At 38.3% G+C, this 20,104-nt stretch overlaps 1 protein-coding gene, 1 long non-coding RNA gene and 1 pseudogene across 5 annotated transcripts in view; 1 reads left to right on the top strand and 2 right to left on the bottom strand.

Moving 5' to 3' along the window:
- Nucleotides 1–121: 121 nt before the first annotated feature.
- On the bottom strand, nt 122–6,117 carry LOC125279844 (annotated as a pseudogene).
- A 2,527-nt stretch (nt 6,118–8,644) lies between these two features.
- LOC125279933 lies at nt 8,645–11,791 on the top strand. Of its 2 annotated transcripts, XR_007187469.1 has the most exons (6): nt 8,647–8,788; nt 9,219–9,278; nt 9,586–10,316; nt 10,869–10,903; nt 11,153–11,263; nt 11,455–11,791. It is a non-coding gene; the product is annotated as an uncharacterized LOC125279933 (long non-coding RNA). The 2 variants fall into 2 exon arrangements; XR_007187468.1 differs by having other exon boundaries at nt 8,645–8,788; nt 11,153–11,791.
- Nucleotides 11,792–17,609: 5,818 nt separating this feature from the next.
- Nucleotides 17,610–20,104, bottom strand: part of LOC125279924 (gastrula zinc finger protein XlCGF7.1-like) — a 33,703-nt gene continuing 31,208 nt past the window's right edge. For 2 of the 3 annotated variants that reach the window (XM_048210088.1, XM_048210078.1), the window contains one exon: nt 17,610–18,456. In XM_048210088.1, coding sequence (XP_048066045.1) covers nt 17,807–18,456 — 650 coding nt within the window. In that variant the 3' untranslated portion in view covers nt 17,610–17,806. Of the gene's footprint in view, nt 18,457–18,573; nt 18,624–20,104 lie in introns of all 3 variants that reach the window. The other variant, XM_048210099.1, reaches the window with a different exon arrangement.

Below are 20,104 nucleotides of genomic sequence, written 5' to 3'. Positions count from 1 at the left end.
TGTGTTTGTTTTCCACCAGGTGAAAGAAATCCTCAACTCAAAGCATGCCACAATCCATGTTAACTATAAAACCGTACTCAGAAAAGTCAGTGTTATAGTACACAGAGAAAGAATGTGCACATTTGTATGTATAAAGTACATTTATTTGTGAAGCAATGTGTTACATGTAAACTTACATGTCTGTTTGTAAGTTATGTACAGTATAGTGAACAGAAAATTCTGGAAAACAGAAAATTTTGTAATCTGTCACAGCCATCTCTCTTTTTACAGTTTCCCCCCTTTCTCACTCTCTCTCCTCTCCCATTATGAGTGGACCACCCCCTAATGCTGATTGGCAATGAGTGTTGTGCTGCTCAGTCCGATCCTCTTTCAACAGCGTTTCTCAGAAATTGCTTACTGTACCTTTAAATTGCCTTTCTGCAGATTAAAGCCTTGCGTAAACCTTGTTTACACTGTACGCGTATACGGCGCGTTACGGCTGGGACTTTTTTTGTTCTTGTTATCCATAACTGGACTTTTAAGTAAAATAAAGTATGGCATGGCAATAAACAATTAAACCGGACAAAATATAAATATTTAGCTATTAAAACATGAAAAAAATCAAGGAAAAAGCATCGGACAGGCAAATCTCATGGTCTCGCGAATCCAGACGCTTTGCTTCTGAAATGCTTCTGGTGTGTTGACACTGCGCAGAGGATGGAACAAAACCTTGCCGGAGCCGTAACGTGCTGCAGACGCATGCAGTGCAAACAAGGCTTTACACTGCACACATCTGAGGTGCGTTACAGCTGCGAAGTGGCTACCGGAGCGGATACGCGGTCACTGTAGTCAATGCTTGTGTTTACATCAGCCATGCCACGGTGCGTTTTAAAAGCGTCCCAGAAGTGGCTAGCCATGGCGCTTCGCTAAATATAGACACTTCGCCTATTTTTGACGGACACCAAGACGTGCAGCTCAAATACAAAGTAAAGTCAAAATAATCACCCTGTGTAAACTCCTGCTTATATTTCACATCACTAGGAGGCCAGAAACTGAAGACAAAAGATTCAAAAAAATTTTTGTCCTTGTCATCCATAACTGGATTTCCCGTGGTCTTGCGAATCAAGCCGCTTCACTGCTGAAATGCTTCTGGTGTGAGTTGACACCGTGCAGAGGACGGAACAAAACCTTGCCGGAGCCGCAACGCACCGCAGATGCGTGCAGTGTAAACAAGGCTTAAGAATGGTGCAGATGAGATCTGAGACTTGTGTTCCGTGTGAATTCTCATGTCATTCCACATTGAGGGATGGTAAAAGGCCTTTTTTTCAAGCGTGAATTAACATGTGATACTTAAGGCTTCCTTTATGTCTGAAAGATTTTCCACACTGAGAACAGGTGAAAGGCTTTTCTGAAGTATGAATTAACAAATGATCCTTAAGGTGCCCTTTCTGTGTAAAACTCTTTCCACACTGAGGGCAGCAGAAAGGCTTCATTCCAGTATGTATTAACATGTGATTCTTAAGGATTTCTTTACGTGTGAAGCTCTTTCCACACTGTGAGCAGGTGAAAGGCTTTTTTACAGTATGAATTAACATGTGAGTCTTAAGGTTGGCCTTACGTGTGAAAGATTTTCCACACTGAGGGCAGGTGAAAGGGTTTTCTGAAGTGTGTGTTAACAAATGATCCTGAAGGTGTGCTTTCTGTGTAAAGCTCTTTCCACAGTGAGAGCAACTAAAAGGCTTTATTCCGGCATGTATTAACATGTGCTTCTTAAGGTTTTCTTTAAGTGTGAAAGTGTTTCCACAATGAGGACAGGTGAAAGGCTTTTCTGAAGTGTGAATTAGAAAATGGTCATTAAGGTGTGCTTTCTGTTTAAAACTTTCCACAGTGAGAGCAGATGAAAGGCTTTATTCCAGTATGTATTAACATGTGATTCTTAAGGATTTCTTTACGTGTGAAGCTCTTTCCACACTGTGAGCAGGTGAAAGGCTTTTTTCCAGTATGAATTAACATGTGAGTCTTAAGGCTTCCTTTATGTCTGAAAGTTTTTCCACACTGAGAGCAGGTAAAAGGCTTTTCTGAAGTGTGAGTAAGCAAATGATCATTAAGGTGTCCTTTCTGTTTAAAGCTCTTTCCACACTGAGAGCAGGTGAATGGCTTTTTCCCAGTATGAATCAACATGTGACACTTAAGGATTCCTTTCTGTGTAAAACTCTTTCCACACTGGGAGCAGATGAATGGCTTTTTTCCAGTGTGAATTATCATATGACTCCAAAGGCTTCTCTTATGTTTAAAAGTCTTTTCACACTGAGAACAGGTGAAAGGTCTAGTGACTTGTGAGCAACCGTTTTCAGTTTTGGAGCAACTCAATGGTTTTTCTTCAGTGGTAACATCATGAGCTTTCTGATGCTGATATTTCTCCTCCACTTCATTCAGATCTTCTCTTTCCTCTTTCACTTTCACCAGACCTAAAATGACAAAAAATAAAATGACAAAAATCAATTGCGATAATTTGGAAAATAAAAGGAAATTAGGGTAAGTTTACACAACAATGTACAGATGATACTCAGCCAGAATGCTTTTTTTTGTCGGGATAGCCTTTTCAAGCCAACATATTTCTACTGAAATGTACATTTATTGATCTGAAAATGATCTTTGTTATACATTTTCTGTAATTTTTATTGTTTAATTTTTAATTAATAATGATAACATTGTAAATATTTGCTCTTAACCGATGTTAGGTGACAGTCTTTGTTTTACCATTGTTGATGCTTACAAAACAGCAGATTGGTCAAGCGTTTGGTTTTGTGAATCACTCATGATAACCAATGGATAAATGATAAAGACTTGAGACTTGACTTGGACCTCAAAGACTTGAGACTTGACTTGGTCCTCAAAGACTTGAGACTTGACTTGGTCCTCAAAGACCTAAGACTTGACTTGGTCCTCAAAGACCTGAGACTTGACGACTTGAGACTTGACTTGGTCCTCAAAGACTTGAGACTTGACTTGGTCCTCAAAGACCTGAGACTTGACGACTTGAGACTTGACTTGGACCTCAAAGACTTGAGACTTGACTTGGTCCTCAAAGACCTGAGACTTGACGACTTGAGACTTGACTTGGTCCTCAAAGACTTGAGACTTGACTTGGTCCTCAAAGACTTGAGACTTGACTTGGTCCTCAAAGACCTGAGACTTGACGACTTGAGACTTGACTTGGACCTCAAAGACTTGAGACTTGACTTGGTCCTCAAAGACCTGAGACTTGACGACTTGAGACTTGACTTGGTCCTCAAAGACCTGGGACTTGACTTGGACCTCAAAGACTTGAGACTTGACTTGGACCTCAAAGACTTGAGACTTGACTTGGTCCTCAAAGACTTGAGACTTGACTTGGTCCTCAAAGACTTGAGACTTGACTTGGTCCTCAAAGACCTGAGACTTGACGACTTGAGACTTGACTTGGTCCTTAAAGACCTGAGACTTGACGACTTGAGACTTGACTTGGACCTCAAAGACTTGAGACTTGACTTGGACCTCAAAGACTTGAGACTTGACTTGGTCCTCAAAGACCTGAGACTTGACGACTTGAGGTTTGACTTGGACCTCAAAGACTTGAGACTTGACTTGGTCCTCAAAGACCTGAGACTTGACGACTTGAGACATGACTTGGACCTCAAAGACCTGAGACTTGACGACCTGAGACTTGACTTGGACCTCAAAGACTTGAGACTTGACTTGGACCTCAAAGACTTGAGACTTGACTTGGTCCTCAAAGACTTGAGACTTGACTTGGTCCTCAAAGACCTGAGACTTGACGACTTGAGGTTTGACTTGGACCTCAAAGACTTGAGACTTGACTTGGTCCTCAAAGACCTGAGACTTGACTTGGTCCTCAAAGACCTGAGACTTGACAACTTGAGACTTGACTTGGACCTCAAAGACTTGAGACTTGACGACTTGAGACATGACTTGGACCTCAAAGACCTGAGACTTGTATTCGTTATTCGTTATTGTACTCATATTCATTTTCCAACATGGAATAACACAAAATAGGTATCATCTTAAAGCTTAGAAGCTCAGCTTTTTAATGCATCTAGCCAAACTCCTGAAAAACTCCTAACGAGTGTTGAGAAGTGTCTCTAAACCAGAGTTTACCACCCGTGGGTGCCATCTAACTGCAAAAATATGAATAACACTTTATTAAACTATTCTTTATATGCTATTTCCACAAAACCAGATGTATATAATAAGATAGAATGTTTGGTTTGATTGGTTTCGTCTATACTATTAGGTACTTATACTATATTGACTTGGTTAAATAGAATTACATTACTAAAAAGAGACTAGAATACAATTTTCATTGACTAAAACTAGACTAAATGTCATCACTTTTCGTCGACTAAAACTAGACGAAAATAGTCATGGATAATTCTGACTAAAATAAGACTAAAAGGCTCAGACTTTTAGTCGACTGAAACTTGACTAGACTAAAAAGAGTATGAACGTGACTAAAACTAATAAAAACTAAAATAACAGCTTGACACAATGACTACACAAAACTAAAATTTAAACAGGCCGCCAAAACAACTTGCAATATAATCTAACACGTCACAAATGTATAGCAACCAAAGTGAAAAAGTACACTTCCATAATGTACTTAAAGTTCTCTATTTTCACACACTAATTTTGTACTTAATATAGAAAAAAAATTTTTTTTTTAGTAGGCCTACTTCTTAAGAACATCTATATGTACTCAACTGTGCTATTTTAAGACCGCATGAATATGAACTAAAATGTGCTTTTAACATACTATCTCTGTATTTGTAATATACTTATGGGTTCAAGTGTACTACAAGTGGTAACTAAATACATTTTCATGGTGTCTTAAAATAGCACAGTTAAGTACACTTGGATGTTCTTAAGATTATCTTAAGAAGTACTAAAGAAGGATTTTTAGTATATTAAGTACAAAATTAATGTGTGGAAATAGAACACTTTCAGTACATTATGGAAGTGTATTTTTTTTTCACCTGGGAGTGCACGTGTCTGTGGGTGTGGTAATGTGGGCTGGTGTGCTACAGTGCCAGGGCTGCATTTTTGTCCCAGTCCGCCCCTGCTCTCAACCAATAAGATTCAATGAATTTTTCATCGCTCAGTCGGCTGTTCTGACTGGTTAATAAATTTTGACAACGTTTAATCCAGAAGCAAAAATAATTAATATTTAGTTCAAGTCAAGAACAAAGAGAGATTCACGAGTGCACATGACAGTTTAAGCGCACACACAATATCTGAGAGACAGGAGAATCAGCTCAGAGCGCGCAAAGGAAATCCGCGAGCTCTCGCGGTAATTGGTCTCCATATTTGTAAATAACGCCACAATTCCAAAAAGCAACAAAGAAAAAATCAAATATAAAATGTATGTTCAGTTGTTTTTAAGACCTTTGAAACGAGGATTAAATACGTTTTAATGTTAACTTACGCCTTGTTTTTACATTAAATAATTTAAAACTTAATGTAGCACAACAGTTATTAAATATGAATGAAGAATAGACACCAACTAGGGCTGGGCGATATATCGCATGAGATTGTCACGCGCATTTCGTCAGTAAAGCCGGTTCCCTGATTACCGCTAAATCGCCATCACCTGCTTTCAAATGGAGCGGCATTTAATAGACAGAGCCGTAGTTCACTGAAAAGCCACGCAATATCGCGTTCATTATCGAAGGCGATTCATCTGCGATATGAACGCGATATTGCGTGGCTTTTCAGTGAACTACGGCTCTGTCTATTAAATGCCGCTCCATTTGAAAGCAGGTGATGGCGATTTAGCGGTAATCAGGGAACCGGCTTTCTGACGAAATGCGCGTGACAATCGCATGCGATATATCGCCCAGCCCTAACACCAACCTCCTTGTTCCTCGTGTTTTATTCTCCAGGGTTCTGGTTCACTCATGTCCTCCTCACTCTCCTCTTTAACAAACACCATCTTCACAGCAGCAGATCTCAGTTCAGTTGATGCTCCTCCAGATATTCCTGCTTGCTTCAAACCTTACTCACGTCTATGAGGATGATTTATTGACCTGATTCAGAATGTATTTCTATATATTAAAAGTGCATTTCTAACAGTTCACATTAAGTCAGCCTGCTGAAAAAAACAGCTTAAACCAGCCTAAGATGGTTGGCTGGTTTTAGCTGGTTTAAGCTGGAAATAGCTGGTTTTAGCTGGTCTCCCAGCCTGACCAAGCTGGTCAAGCTGGTCTTCCAGCCTGGCCAGGCTGGTTTTAGCTGGTCTTCCAGCCTGACCAAGCTGGTTTTAGCTGGTCTTCCAGCCTGGCAAGGCTGGTTTTAGCTGGTCTCCCAGCCTGGCCAGGCTGGTTTTAGCTGGTTTAAGCTGGAAATAGCTGGTTTTAGCTGGTCTCCCAGCCTGGCCAGGCTGGTTTTAGCTGGTTTAAGCTGGAAATAGCTGGTTTTAGCTGGTCTCCCAGCCTGACCAAGCTGGTCAAGCTGGTCTTCCAGCCTGGCCAGGCTGGTTTTAGCTGGTCTTCCAGCCTGACCAAGCTGGTCAAGCTGGTCTTCCAGCCTGGCCAGGCTGGTTTTAGCTGGTCTTCCAGCCTGGCAAGGCTGGTTTTAGCTGGTCTTCCAGCCTGGCAAGGCTGGTTTTAGCTGGTCTCCCAGCCTGACCAAGCTGGTCAAGCTGGTCTTCCAGCCTGACCAAGCTGGTTTTAGCTGGTCTTCCAGCCTGGCAAGGCTGGTTTTAGCTGGTCTCCCAGCCTGACCAAGCTGGTCAAGCTGGTCTTCCAGCCTGGCCAGGCTGGTCAAGTTGGTCTCCCAGCCTGGCAAGGCTGGTTTTAGCTGGTCTCCCAGCCTGGCCAGGCTGGTTTTAGCTGGTTTAAGCTGGAAATAGCTGGTTTTAGCTGGTCTCCCAGCCTGACCAAGCTGGTCAAGCTGGTCTTCCAGCCTGGCCAGGCTGGTTTTAGCTGGTCTTCCAGCCTGACCAAGCTGGTTTTAGCTGGTCTTCCAGCCTGGCAAGGCTGATTTTAGCTGGTCTCCCAGCCTGACCAAGCTGGTCAAGCTGGTCTTCCAGCCTGGCCAGGCTGGTCAAGTTGGTCTCCCAGCCTGGCAAGGCTGGTTTTAGCTGGTCTCCCAGCCTGGCCAGGCTGGTTTTAGCTGGTTTAAGCTGGAAATAGCTGGTTTTAGCTGGTCTCCCAGCCTGGCCAGGCTGGTTTTAGCTGGTTTAAGCTGGAAATAGCTGGTTTTAGCTGGTCTCCCAGCCTGACCAAGCTGGTCAAGCTGGTCAAGCTGATATTTAGCCCTTGGAATGCACATTTTACCAAGGGAACCTTGCCAATAAAAAAGTTTTACCCCCCAGAATGTGATTTTTATCAGGGGACATTCTGGGATGAAATTTACCACCCCGTCACATACCACCCTGTCACGTTTTTGTGATGGGGTGGTATGTGACGGGGTGGTAAATTTCATCCCAAAATGTCCGCAAATCTCCCATGTGGTCAAGTTTCTCACCTAGCATACATGCATTCAGTCTGAAATATAATTATCTTTGTATTAATAATGTAAAAATATATATTGTGCGTGACAGGGTGGTAAGTCAAACTGAGGGACGTGCACAAATCACAAATATTTACAAAAAAAATAAGGTTTATTGTGAATAAATATATTTTGTTTAAACAGGGACACACATATAATCCTGAAAATAGTATATGTTTGAAAAAAATATATAACTTATTTGGTGATATTTTAGATGCAAATGTCATGTTGGTTAACATGGACATGTGAAATTGGCTATGTAATAATGAAAAATTATTAAAAATAGTATGCTAATCTTCAAAAAAACCATTTGATCATATATTATGTCAAAAAGAACACTTGAATTATTGACTTTAAGCTTTAGACTTTGGGACATTTTTTATGCCTTATGCATCTGACCAAATGTTGCGGACCCAGATGGCACCTGTTTCGTAGAATGACCCATAATATGTTATTGTTCACCTTCAGTTAATTGGTGATATAGTTTTTTTTTTTAGCATTTTAATCATTCCTATAATTTTGTAAATATTTGTTAGAATAGCTAAGTGCCTGCCAGATTAAATAAAAAATTGTTAAAGTGGTTGTGCTTGTGGTCCTGCAGATTATTTCAAGTAAAATTGGAATGATTTAAATTGTCACAACACTCAATGACAGGAAAATTGGGTCAAACACTATCCCAGCCGGCAAATGACCGACCTTCAATGTTGAAATGTGGTTGAAATAAGGTCAGTTGATGTTTCAACGTTGAAACAACATTGATACAACGTTGAATGCTAAACGGTTGAAGCTCAGTCAACACATGACCGAAATTCAACGTTGAAATATGGTTGAAGTAACGTCAGTTGATGTTTCAACAGTGAAACAATTATTAAATGTAAAATGGTTGAAATAGGTTAAGAAAATCACTTATAAATAAATGCTGAAATAAGCTTGTATACTAAAAAAAAAACAAGTGTTTAACCAAATTATATAATAATAATAATAATAATAATAAAGGCTAACAATAATGTATATTAAATAAAAATGTGCCCTATTAGGCCTGTTTTGCCACTTCTGTGTCAGTTTGTTGGTACGTCAATATTTCAGAAAATAGAAATTATATGCTCATTTTCATTTTTTGCGGTCTGAAGAGATATCGCGAGATTACACGAGACTATAAGATAGCAAACACTACTAGCCTGGAGCGGATCTGAGTTGCCATGGAAACGGAGAAACGTCGAGCATCAAGACTCCATCTCGCTGTTGTTTTCACTGATTTTAGGTAAGTTTAGTCCATAAAATCACACAAATAATATATATAACTGTCCCTGATACCTTTCTTACGTGTAATCGACACACTTCTGTTGAATATTTACTTCAAAGAAATGATTTAGTGTCTTTGAAAAAGTCCGTTAGCATCTCAACCGTTTTCAGAGGCAGTTGGCTAACTAACTCTATTTTGAGCTCTTGTTTAATGGAAGTTTGGCTTTTAATCGCATCTTTATGTGTAGATGAGATGTTATAATAGTTTTGTAAAGGTTTTGCTGGCAAATTGTTAATGGATGATAGTAAACTAATTTATTTAACCTAAAAGTTGCTGTACCGTTAATCGGTGACGTCACTTGCATGAGCGCGAAAATGAACTGAAACTATTTCAAACATCTTTTGATCTCTAATGGTAAACAGATATGAATAATGTCCTGCAATTTCAGGGTCGACAGAAAACCCCCTCTACAACAAAGGAGAAGCTGACAGAGGAGGAGGAAACACAGGTGAACTGAGAAAGCTCATTAAATACTTTAAAACATTTCTTAAAAGTTTTCTTTTGCAAAATTATTATTATATTTTTAATTTATTAGTTAAGAAGTCTTTCACATCCAAATGTAAGTGACACTACATGTAAAATACTGAATTCTAAATCTAAAAATATACATTTTGTTATCTTAAGTAATATATATATATATTTTAATATGTATATTATTCTTTCCACCTCTGCTCTAGCTTGGTTCCTTGTAATAAACCTGGCATTTTATACAAAATATTGTTGGCTCTGAGACAAATTGCATGTTGTGTTCCTAGATCCTTCCATGCGGATGGACTCCTGCATCCCAGCAGAGCTGAGTGACCTCCTGTCAAAGGCCATGAACCAGATGAACCTCAATCATTCAGCACACTACTGTTGAAAAGTTGTGGGTCTGTAAGATTTTTACATGTTTTTGAAAGAAGTCTCACATTTTAAAATCATTAACCCCGGGTTGTTTTAGTGAGATTGTCCTTGAAAGGCCTGTAGGCTAAATAATCATCTAAATGAGGTAACATAGGTGACAATTATAATGTTATAATGCTTGTAGTTATAATCATTTAACTATTATAATAACAGGATATCATGGTCATTAATCTATTTTATTGTATTTCTCTATGTCTGTTTGTAGTTATGTTTGCCAGTGAACAGACACCATACTATTCCACTAAAATTTATTTATTTATTTGTTTGTACACATGTATGTATTTTTATTTTTATTTTTATTTTTAACTTAAATACTTTTTACTTATAAAGGCTGACTGTGGTTCAGGGGGGTCGACAACTTTAAGCATGCAAGCTATTTTCGACAGAAATTTGGCCAGCTTACTCATTGCTCATACTCTGTGCCTCTAATATGTTTGAATTATATCACCAGGGTAAAGATATCGTTAGAGTTCTTACAGTTATGTTTACTTTTGTTACCAGATGAGATGTAATCTCTAGCGTTTGGTGCTGAGATTCTTCAGGACAACGCCTTGATGCCATTCACACTCAGTACATGAAGAAGGTGAGTTTCACAATAGCTGCCACAGCCACAAATCTGAAAAGGCGCCAAAGCAACTGTGTGCGCAACTGCGCATGCGCAAGCAACCAACTTAATTTTTTTTAACTGACTTTAATGAATTTACACAGCTTGGTTCAAAACACTTGTAATTCCCATAAAACCAATTAAATTTAACTAAATTTAAAAACTAAATTCAAAAACTAAATTTAAATGATTTAAACAAGCAAAATGTAATTATGCTTAATTTAAGCATGGCCAAAATTATTTTTTTCAGTGAATATGATTTCCTGTAGCAGCTATGGGAGTGACGGTAAATCGGTTATCAATCTCTCTCTATTTTTTTTCATCTTTTTGAAAGTTGTTTCTTTTACTATTTGAGAAAATGGGAATACAAAAAATATATTTAATTTATTCTCTCATTCACTGCCATAGACATAGACCCAACTATGACGACTTCCGCTTCTGAGAAACCCAAAAATACGAATAGGTCTGTAGTAAAAATTAAATTCCTCATTTTAAGGACTTTTCAGTGAACCATTTCTTTCCTTTTTGCAGATTCACCAAACATCTGGCTGATTACTGGCAATTTGGTAAGAGATTGTTGTCTATATCACTGTCACTTCTTTTTCTAGTTGATTTATTAACATTTTGTGATTTTCGATTACTTAATTGAATATAAATGCACTTAGGTTGATTTTAATTTATTTACAAAGTATAGATAGGATTCTGTTGTGTAATGTTTCTCCATATAATTAGTAATATATCGAGCCCCCAGGGGAAACAATATAAGTATTAAATGATAATATATTTTGATGTTTGTTTGTTTTTAATATACACAGCAGTAATGACAGTGGACAAGTGAAGAGAGTGGAGGGGAGGGCATCAGAAAGGACCTTGAGCTGCTGCGACTGTCTTGGATAACCCAAAGCACAACTACACTATGTGTCCAAGTACTGAACAAGGCTTTTCTCCTTACATATTATATGTATTTAATTTAAGGCAGGGTTTTTTTTTTTTCCTGCATAGTGAATTACTAGGTGGCTCCCTGTCAAATTTGATGCTGTCTCCAGCTATTAACAAAACTCAGACAGGCAGTCACATGGTCCGATTCCCCTTTTCCACCAACACGGTTCTGTTGCAGGATCCTGGCCTGTGTCCATTCTCAAACTGTTCCACGCACCTCCACTGCACAAAAGGCAGTTCCAGGACAGAAATATCGGTACCCTCACTCTTCACCAGTCATCACATTCACAACCACCACAGTCAACGAAGTCAAGGTCCCTGGTCCACAGCATCAACCATCTTTGTAGGAAGATCAATACTGCATTTCTTGATGTATCTTTAAAATTGACAGATTTCTTATGGAGTGCAATCCCTCTCTAGATGAACTGAGGCCTATCGATCTTACAAAATACTGTCAGACACTGCATATGATGTTCTCAAAATAATAAATAAATTAATAAAATACTTAAGAATTTTTTTTTTGTTTGTTTTTATCTAGTTGAAGGTATAGTACACATGAATGTTCTGCATCATTTTGAGCTAGAAAAGCCTTGATTTAAGGTTTGTGCTGTAATTGTAGAAAAAAAACCTTGCATTTTCATAATATGAAATTATTATTACACATTATTACACATATATATTACACATTATTACACATTATTGTATGCTACAGGTTTTTAATATTACCTCTAAACATTGCAAAGTTGAGATGTTTTGTTTTATAAAGTGTTTTTAGTGCATGTACAGTAATTATGTAGTATTGTCATGTTCGTACAAACGCAAACTAGATTGAAATTTAATGTAAAATAGTGTATTTATCCGTGTTGAGGGTAACAGGGTGAAACAACGTCACAATATTAACGTTGATCCAATTTGCAAAACCGAAAGGTAATCCAACGTTGATCCAACCATGGTACCTGACGTTGTTTCAACGTTGAAATGCCGGCTGGGATGTGATCAATCAAATCAAACAGTCAATCAAAATCAATCAATTTGAACAGCTAAAACCAGCCAGTCTGACCAGCTAAGACCAGCCTGGCCAGCTAAAATCAGCCTGACCAGCTTAAACCAGCCTGACCAGCTAAAACCAGCCTGACCAGCTAAAACCAGCTAAGACCAGCCTGACCAGCTAAAACCAGCTAAGACCAGCCTGACCAGCTAAAACCAGCTAAGACCAGCCATCCTGACCAGCTAAAACCAGCTAAGACCAGCCTGACCAGCTAAGACCAGCTAAAACCAGCTAAGACCAGCCATCCTGACCAGCTAAAACCAGCTAAGACCAGCCTGACCAGCTAAAACCAGCTAAGACCAGCCTGACCAGCTAAAACCAGCCTGACCAGCTAAAAAAGTGGTCAAAACCCCTCTTAAACCAGCATGAGAAACCAGCTATGACCAGGCTGGGAGACCAGCTAAAACCAGCTTGACCAGCTTAAGCTGGTTTTAGCTGTTTTTTTCAGCAGGGACAACACAACACCAGAGATCATGCTGAAAACGAATCTTCTTCCTCTGAGGTGGTTGGCAAACAAATATGTGTCTTACCGCCACCCACTGGACTGGAGTGTGAAGCGAGTTTTTTTTTTTTTTTTTGGTACTCTGTGTTAAATACATATACTCTACACATTTTATACAAATGCTCAGGTTCTCTTTTGACATCTCAAGGCATTATAAAGTATTATCTATAAGGTAACAATAATATAATAAGATAACCTTGTTTGAAATGGGTTTGGCTAAAAGAAAATTTTGGTTTCGTCTATACTACTAGGTACTTATACTATATTGACTTGGTTAAATAGAATTACATTACTAAAAAGAGACTAGAATACAATTTTCATTGACTAAAACTAGACTAAATGTCATCACTTTTCGTCGACTAAAACTAGACGAAAATAGTCATGGATAATTCTGACTAAAATAAGACTAAAAGGCATTCAGAATGTATTTCTATATATTAAAAGTGCATTTCTAACAGTTCACATTAAGTCAGTATCACAACACAACACCAGAGATCATGCTGAAAACTAATCTTTTTCCTTTGAGGTGGTTGGCAAACAAATATGTGTCTTACCGCCACCCACTGGACTGGAGTGTGAAGCGAGTTTTTTTTTTTTGGTACTGTGTGTTAAATACAAATATTCTACACATTTTATACAAATGCTCAGGTTCTCTTTTGTCTCCAATTATGATCTCGGAAGGAATTAGAATTCTTCTGAATGTTTTAAAAATGGATCAGAATTGGATCAGAACCATAGTTTCAACACAGATGTCTTGGCTTTGTTTCTCTTTCAATACAGACATAGTTTCCTTGTCTGTGTTCTTATGTTCCCACCATCAGATGTCATGATTACTAAGTATGTAACTAATTAGAGCACACCCGTTTTATCTAGTTCCTTTGCCTGTGTTTTGAAGCCCTTCAGTTCTTTCTGTTCAATGTCTGATGTTGGTTATGTTGATACTGTTATGTTGATTCTTCTGTTATTTTATTAAAGTTGCTTGACTATTTGAAGCACGACTACTCTCATCTTTATCTTTTGTGTGTGATGTCATTGTTTTGACAGATTTGCATTTTTGTTGTTGACATGGAGACCATTTTCAAAAACTTGCACTTTGTAAACCTGTTTTCAGGCCACCAAAACGCCGTTATCGTGTAAATGAACGGCCAAAATTCATTAAAAATGTATCAGTTTTTAGTTGAAAACGGTGTTATGTAAACAGCCCCCTATTACCCTGTTATTCTTGGTGGACATACATTTATGGAGTATACGTGTATTTGACATATCTTCATAATTGAATGGATCATTTTGCATGTGAAAGCTCACATGATGAAAGAATGTTTTTGGATGTTGTCTGAGAATCAACTCATCAGTTCTGATCAGAAATCCATATACATTTAGTTATTGTGCAAATTGTACAATTGTACTTACCCTTTGTTTCTGCCAAAACACATGCATTTGCTTAATTTAATAAGAAATTCAAATTAAGGGCTGTATGTATAAAGCCTCTCAGAGTAAAATTGTAGTCTTAAGTATGTCAAAATTCTAAGAATGATGTAATTTTATATATAGTGCTTGCCCCTTTCCTGATTTTTTGCATGTTTGTCACACTTTAATGTTTCAAATCATCAAACAAATTTAAATATGAATCAAAGATAACACAAGTAAACACAACATGCCGTTTTTTAAATTAAGGTTTTAATTATGAAGGGAAAACAAAATCCAAACCCAAATGGCCCTGTGTGAAAAAGTGCTTGCCCCCCGCTGTTAAAACATAACTTAACTGTGGTTTATCACACCTGAGTTAAGTTTCTCTAGCCACACCCAGGCCTGATTACTGCCACACCTGTTCACAGTCAAGAAATCACTTAAATAGGACCTGCCTGACAAAGTAAAGTAGACCAAAAGATCCTCAAAAGCTACACATCATGTTGAGATCCAAAGAAATTCAGGAACAAATGAGAAAGTAATTGAGATCTATCAGTCTGGAAAAGGTTATAAAGCCATTTCTAAAGCTTTGGGACTCCAGCGAACCACAGCGAGAGCCATTATTCACAAATGGTGAAAACATGGAACAGTGGTGAACCTTCCCAGGAGTTGCCAGCTGACCAAAATTACCCCAAGAGAGCAGCAATGACTCATCTAAGAGGTCACAAAAGACCCGACAACAACATCCAAAGAACCGCAAGCCTCACTAGCCTGTATCACAACACAACACCAGAGATCATGCTGAAAACTAATCTTCTTCCTCTGATGTGGTTGGCAAACAAATATGTGTCTTACCGCCACCCACTGGACTGGAGTGTGAAGCGAGTTTTTTTTTTTTTTTTTGGTACTGTTTGTTAAATACAAATATTCAACACATTTTATACAAATGCTCAGGTTCTCTTTTGTCTCCAATTATGATCTTGGAATTAGAATTCTTCTGAAATGTTTTAAAAAAGGATCAGAATTCAGAACCACAGTTTCAACACAGATGTCTTGGCTTTGTTTCTCTTTCAATACGGACATAGTTTCGCCAACTCCTGTGAGGACTTCAGAAGACGCAATCATCTGGATCAACAAGCACATTACACAATTTCTATATATCCTAATCATTGTTAATGTAATTCATTTTTCAGGAGCTCATTGCTTCTACGTTCAGTTAAACTGCTAACAGTGATTGTAAATTAATTGCCTAAAATATTACATTATTTGCTAACTGCATTCTTTAAATTGTGATGTTGACATGCATTTTCTGTAAAGCTGCTTTGAAATGATATGTATTGTGAAAAGCGCTATACAAATAAATGTGACTTGAATAGTTTCCTTGTCTGTGTTCTTATGTTCCCACCATCAGATGTCATGATTACTAAGTATGTAACTAATTAGAGCACACCCGTTTTATCTAGTTCCTTTGCCTGTGTATCAGTTAAGGTCAGTGTTCATGACTCCACCATAAGAAAGAGACTGGGCAAAATGGCCTACATAAGGCCATTGAAGATGAAGACCGCTGCTGAGCAAAAAGAACATAAAGGCTCATCTCAGTTTTGCCAGAAAACATCTTAATGATCCCCCAAGACTTTTGGGAAAATACTCGGTGGACTGACGAGACAAAAGTTGAACGTTTTGGAAGGTGTGTCTCCCAGCATTTCAGAAAAAGAACATCATACCACCAGTAAAATATGGTGGTGGTAGTGTGATAATCTGGCGCTGTTTTGCTGCTTCAGGACATGGAAGACTTGCTGTGATAAATAGAACCATGATTTCTGCTGTCTACCAAAAAATCCTGAAGGACAATGTTCGGCCATCTATTCGTGACCTCAAGCTGAAAAGAACTTGGGTTCTGCACCAGGACAATGATCCAAAACACACCAGCAAGTCCACCTCTAAATGGCTGAAGAAAAACAAAATGAAGACTTTGGAGTGGTCTAGTCAAAGTCCTGACCTCAATCCTATTTAGATGCTGTGGCATGACCTTAAAAAGGTGGTTCATGCTCGAAAACCCCCCAATTTGGCTGAATTACAACAATTCTGCAAAGATGAGTGGGCCAAAACTCTCCACAGCGCTGTAACAGACAAGTTATCAAGTTATCGCAAACACTTGATTGCAGTTGTTGCTGCTAAGGGTGGCCCAACCTGTGGGTTTGGATTTTGTTTTCCCTTTATAATAAACCTTCAGGCAAGCCCTTTTTTACACCACTGTATATATTATATATTATATTGAGGTAAGATCTCCGCGGGTGAAAACATGAACACACTGAATAGCTGCTTTATAGTACAAAATGAAGTTGTGCTTGTAAAAAAAATGAGGCACTAACTTTTTCATGTTTGATATTGTCAAGACGTGACATGACTGGAGTGCTAATTTGCAGAGCTTGTGTTAACATACCTGTGTTGTTATGATCAGATGCTTTTCTGATGCTTTCTATAATAAATGCTTGCCGTTTTCTCATTTTTGTTGTGTTTATTTTGTTACTGAGAAGAAAGTGCACGGCACGTATTTACATATTCATCTAACCGTCACTCTTAGCAGCGTGGGCAGTGTCAGATGTTCGATTACAGTGTATCGCTGGTCATGCATTTCGAACTTCGTTTTACCCCTAAACGAAGAACAAAAAAAAAGTACTTTGTTTGAAGTATACCGTAGCTAACATTAGCTACTAGCTAAAACCTTTTTAAAAAAGGTCTTTTCCCCTTTGTAATGTCTCTCAGCCATCTCTTTTTCTAGTTTTTTTCCCCCTTTCTCACTCTCTCCTCCCTCATTATGAGTGGACACGCCCCAATTGCAGATTGGCTACAAGTGTTATGCTGCGTGATCTTTCAACAGCATTTCTCAGAAATTGCTTACTGCTTTAAATTGCCTTTCCGCAGAGTGAGAATAGTGCAGATGAGATCAGACTCCTGATCTATTTAAAACTCTTTTCACACAGATGACGTATGTAAGACATCTCTTCAGTGTGAATTCTCATGTTGTTACACATTGAGAGCAGGTGAAATGCCTTTTTCAAATATGAATTAACATGTGATTCTTAAGGCTTCCTTTATGTCTGAAAGATTTTCCACACTGAGAACAGCTGAAAGGCTTTTCTGAAGTATGAATTAACAAATGATACTTAAGGTGTGCTTTCTGTGTAAAACTCCTTCCATATTGAGGGCAGGTAAAAGGCTTTTCTGAAGTATCAATTAACAAATGATACTTAAGGTGTGCTTTCTGTGTAAAACTCCTTCCATATTGAGGGGAGGTAAAAGGCTTTTCTGAAGTATCAATTAACAAATGATACTTAAGGTGTGCTTTCTGTGTAAAACTCTTTCCACACTGAGAGCAGGTGTAAGGCTTTATTCCAGTATGAAATAACAAGTGATTGTCAAGGTGTCCTTTCTGTGTAAAACTCCTTCCACATTGAGGGCAGGTAAAAGGCTTTTCTGAAGTATGAATTAACAAATGATACTTAAGGTGTGAGTTCTGTGTAAAACTCTTTCCACACTGTGAGCAGCAGAAAGGCTTTTTTCCAGCATGAATTAACAAGTGATTGTTAAGGTTGTCTTTACATGTGAAAGTATTTCCACACTGTGATCAGCAGAAAGGCTTTTTCCAGTATGAATTAACAAGTGCTTGTTAAGGTGTGCTTTCTGTGTAAAACTCTTTCCACAGTGAGAGCAGATAAAAGGCTTCACTCCAGTATGTATTAACATGTGAGTCTTAAGATTCTCTTTACGTGTAAAACCCTTTCCACACTGTGCGCAGGTGAAAGGATTATTTTCAGCATGAATTAACATGTGATTCTTAAGGCTTTCTTTACGTGTGAAAGTGTTTCCACACTGAGAGCAGGTGAAAGGCTTTTCTGAAGTGTGAGATACCAAATGCTCATTAAGGTGTGCTTTCTTTGTAAACCTCTTTCCACACTGGGAGCAGGTGAAAGGATTTTTTTCTGTATGAATTATCATGTGACTCTTAAGGCTTCTTTTATGTTTAAAAGGCTTTCCACACTGAGAGCAGGTGAAAGGTCTTCTGACTTCGGTTATTTGAATGCTGCTTTGTGAGCAACTGTTTTCAGTTTTGGAGCAACTCAATGGTTTTTCTTCAGTGGTGACATCATGAGCTTCCTGAAGCTGATATTTCTCCTCCACTTCATTCAGATCTTCTCTTTCCTCTTTCACTTTCACCAGGCCTAAAAATAAAACATTAAAAAGACGAAAATAAATTAGGACATTTGGAAAATAAAAGGAAATTAGGGTACGTTTACACGACAATGTACTAAAAACGGAAGTTTTTTCCTTTTCCTTACTGAAAAGTACAGACAACAACATTGTCAAAATGATCCCAGTTCAGACAGATCTGCAAAAACGGGGAAAAAACACTGTATTATTCATGCCAGGCCAGTAGTTGGTGACGACAACATTGTAAAGAATCACTACGCACCTGAACACTTACACATGCGCATAACACAAGGCTCCAGACTGCAACTAAATGCTTGCATTTTGCGACCATTTTTCCTGCCGGTGCGATATAAATTGCTTTACACAGTAGTAAAGTACTTCAAAGCTCTAATTATCATATTTAAATGTTATTTTTTATGTGATGACCAAAACATTATTTGTTCATCCATCATAAATTACCCCCATTTATAAAACTAAAAGTTTCAACATGTAGGAAAACTCACACTTATTTAAAGATTAAAAAAAGACATAAAATTACCATTGTAACCAGTAGGTGGCTGCATTTCCACTCCCTAATATATTTTTTCAGTTGTTTTGCTTTTGAATTCTTTAATATTATGAAGGCATAAAATGAATAATATTTAGACATTATGAGTAATGATGCTGCACTCACATGTTAATCTGGAGCCTTGCAAACTTAAAATAAAACTGCACATTGTGATTTCTGTAAGTTATTTATTACCAAGGCATTTGTCAGTAACACAGTCAAAATGGGGGAAAATGTGAAAAACTACACTGCAGGTCGAAGGTGTGCCCCTAAATTTTCAGTAAGCAAGGGGCAACAGTGCTCTTAGTAAAAAAAGTTATTTGAAATCAACCCAAAGAAACCCACCCCTCTCTTCAATGCTCCGCCTCAAACTCACACTCCCATCCTAACCACCCAATCCTAAACACTGCATTTTCTAGCGGTCGTCAGTGTGCAGTGGTTTACCTGCACAACTCTCACTATCTGGCCACTGTTACACACGCAATGCATGTGGATGTCTGTTTAACACAGCTGACGCGCAACAAAATAATGATTAACAAATAATAAAGCGCAGATGGTGAATGAACGACGAGGAAGCACAAAAAATAAATGTATAGTAAATACAAACAAGACTTTGTTGTTAGTTGCCAACAGCACAGCAGCTTCAGAAAATCAATGACACTCAAACCCAGTGTTACTCACATGTGAAGCAGAATCAAAGCAGCCTCTGTGTCTGTTTTCAGGCCTTCCCGCTTAGCTCTCTCCAGCGCTGGAAAGCTTTTCTAATATTAACGCTGGTCCTAAAGCGCTTGCCTAGTCATAAACCTTCATTCCAGTGATATTCTTTTGAGCTCTTTTGTATAAATTCACACATTATAACTGTAAAATTTTCATGTTATTTGCGTGTTCTGTGACCAGTACCCTATCACAAATGCTGCGTGTGAAAGTAGGGAAAAATATCACACACCAAACCGACGCTAAAAAACTTGCGCTAATGAAAGCGGACTGTGTTGTCGCCTGCATTGTTGGAAAAAAGCTGCATTTGAACACACCGTTCTGCTCCTGCATAAAGGAGACGACTGCCGTTTCTCGTGTTATTTTTATGTAAAGTGTTGCTCTTAATCAAGGCAGTT

The sequence above is a fragment of the Megalobrama amblycephala genome, linkage group LG1 (genome assembly GCF_018812025.1).
Source record: "Megalobrama amblycephala isolate DHTTF-2021 linkage group LG1, ASM1881202v1, whole genome shotgun sequence".
NCBI classification, from domain to species: Eukaryota; Metazoa; Chordata; class Actinopteri; order Cypriniformes; family Xenocyprididae; genus Megalobrama; species Megalobrama amblycephala.
Note: the sequence above shows the minus strand (reverse complement) of the source record. Positions and strands in the feature narration are given on the sequence as shown.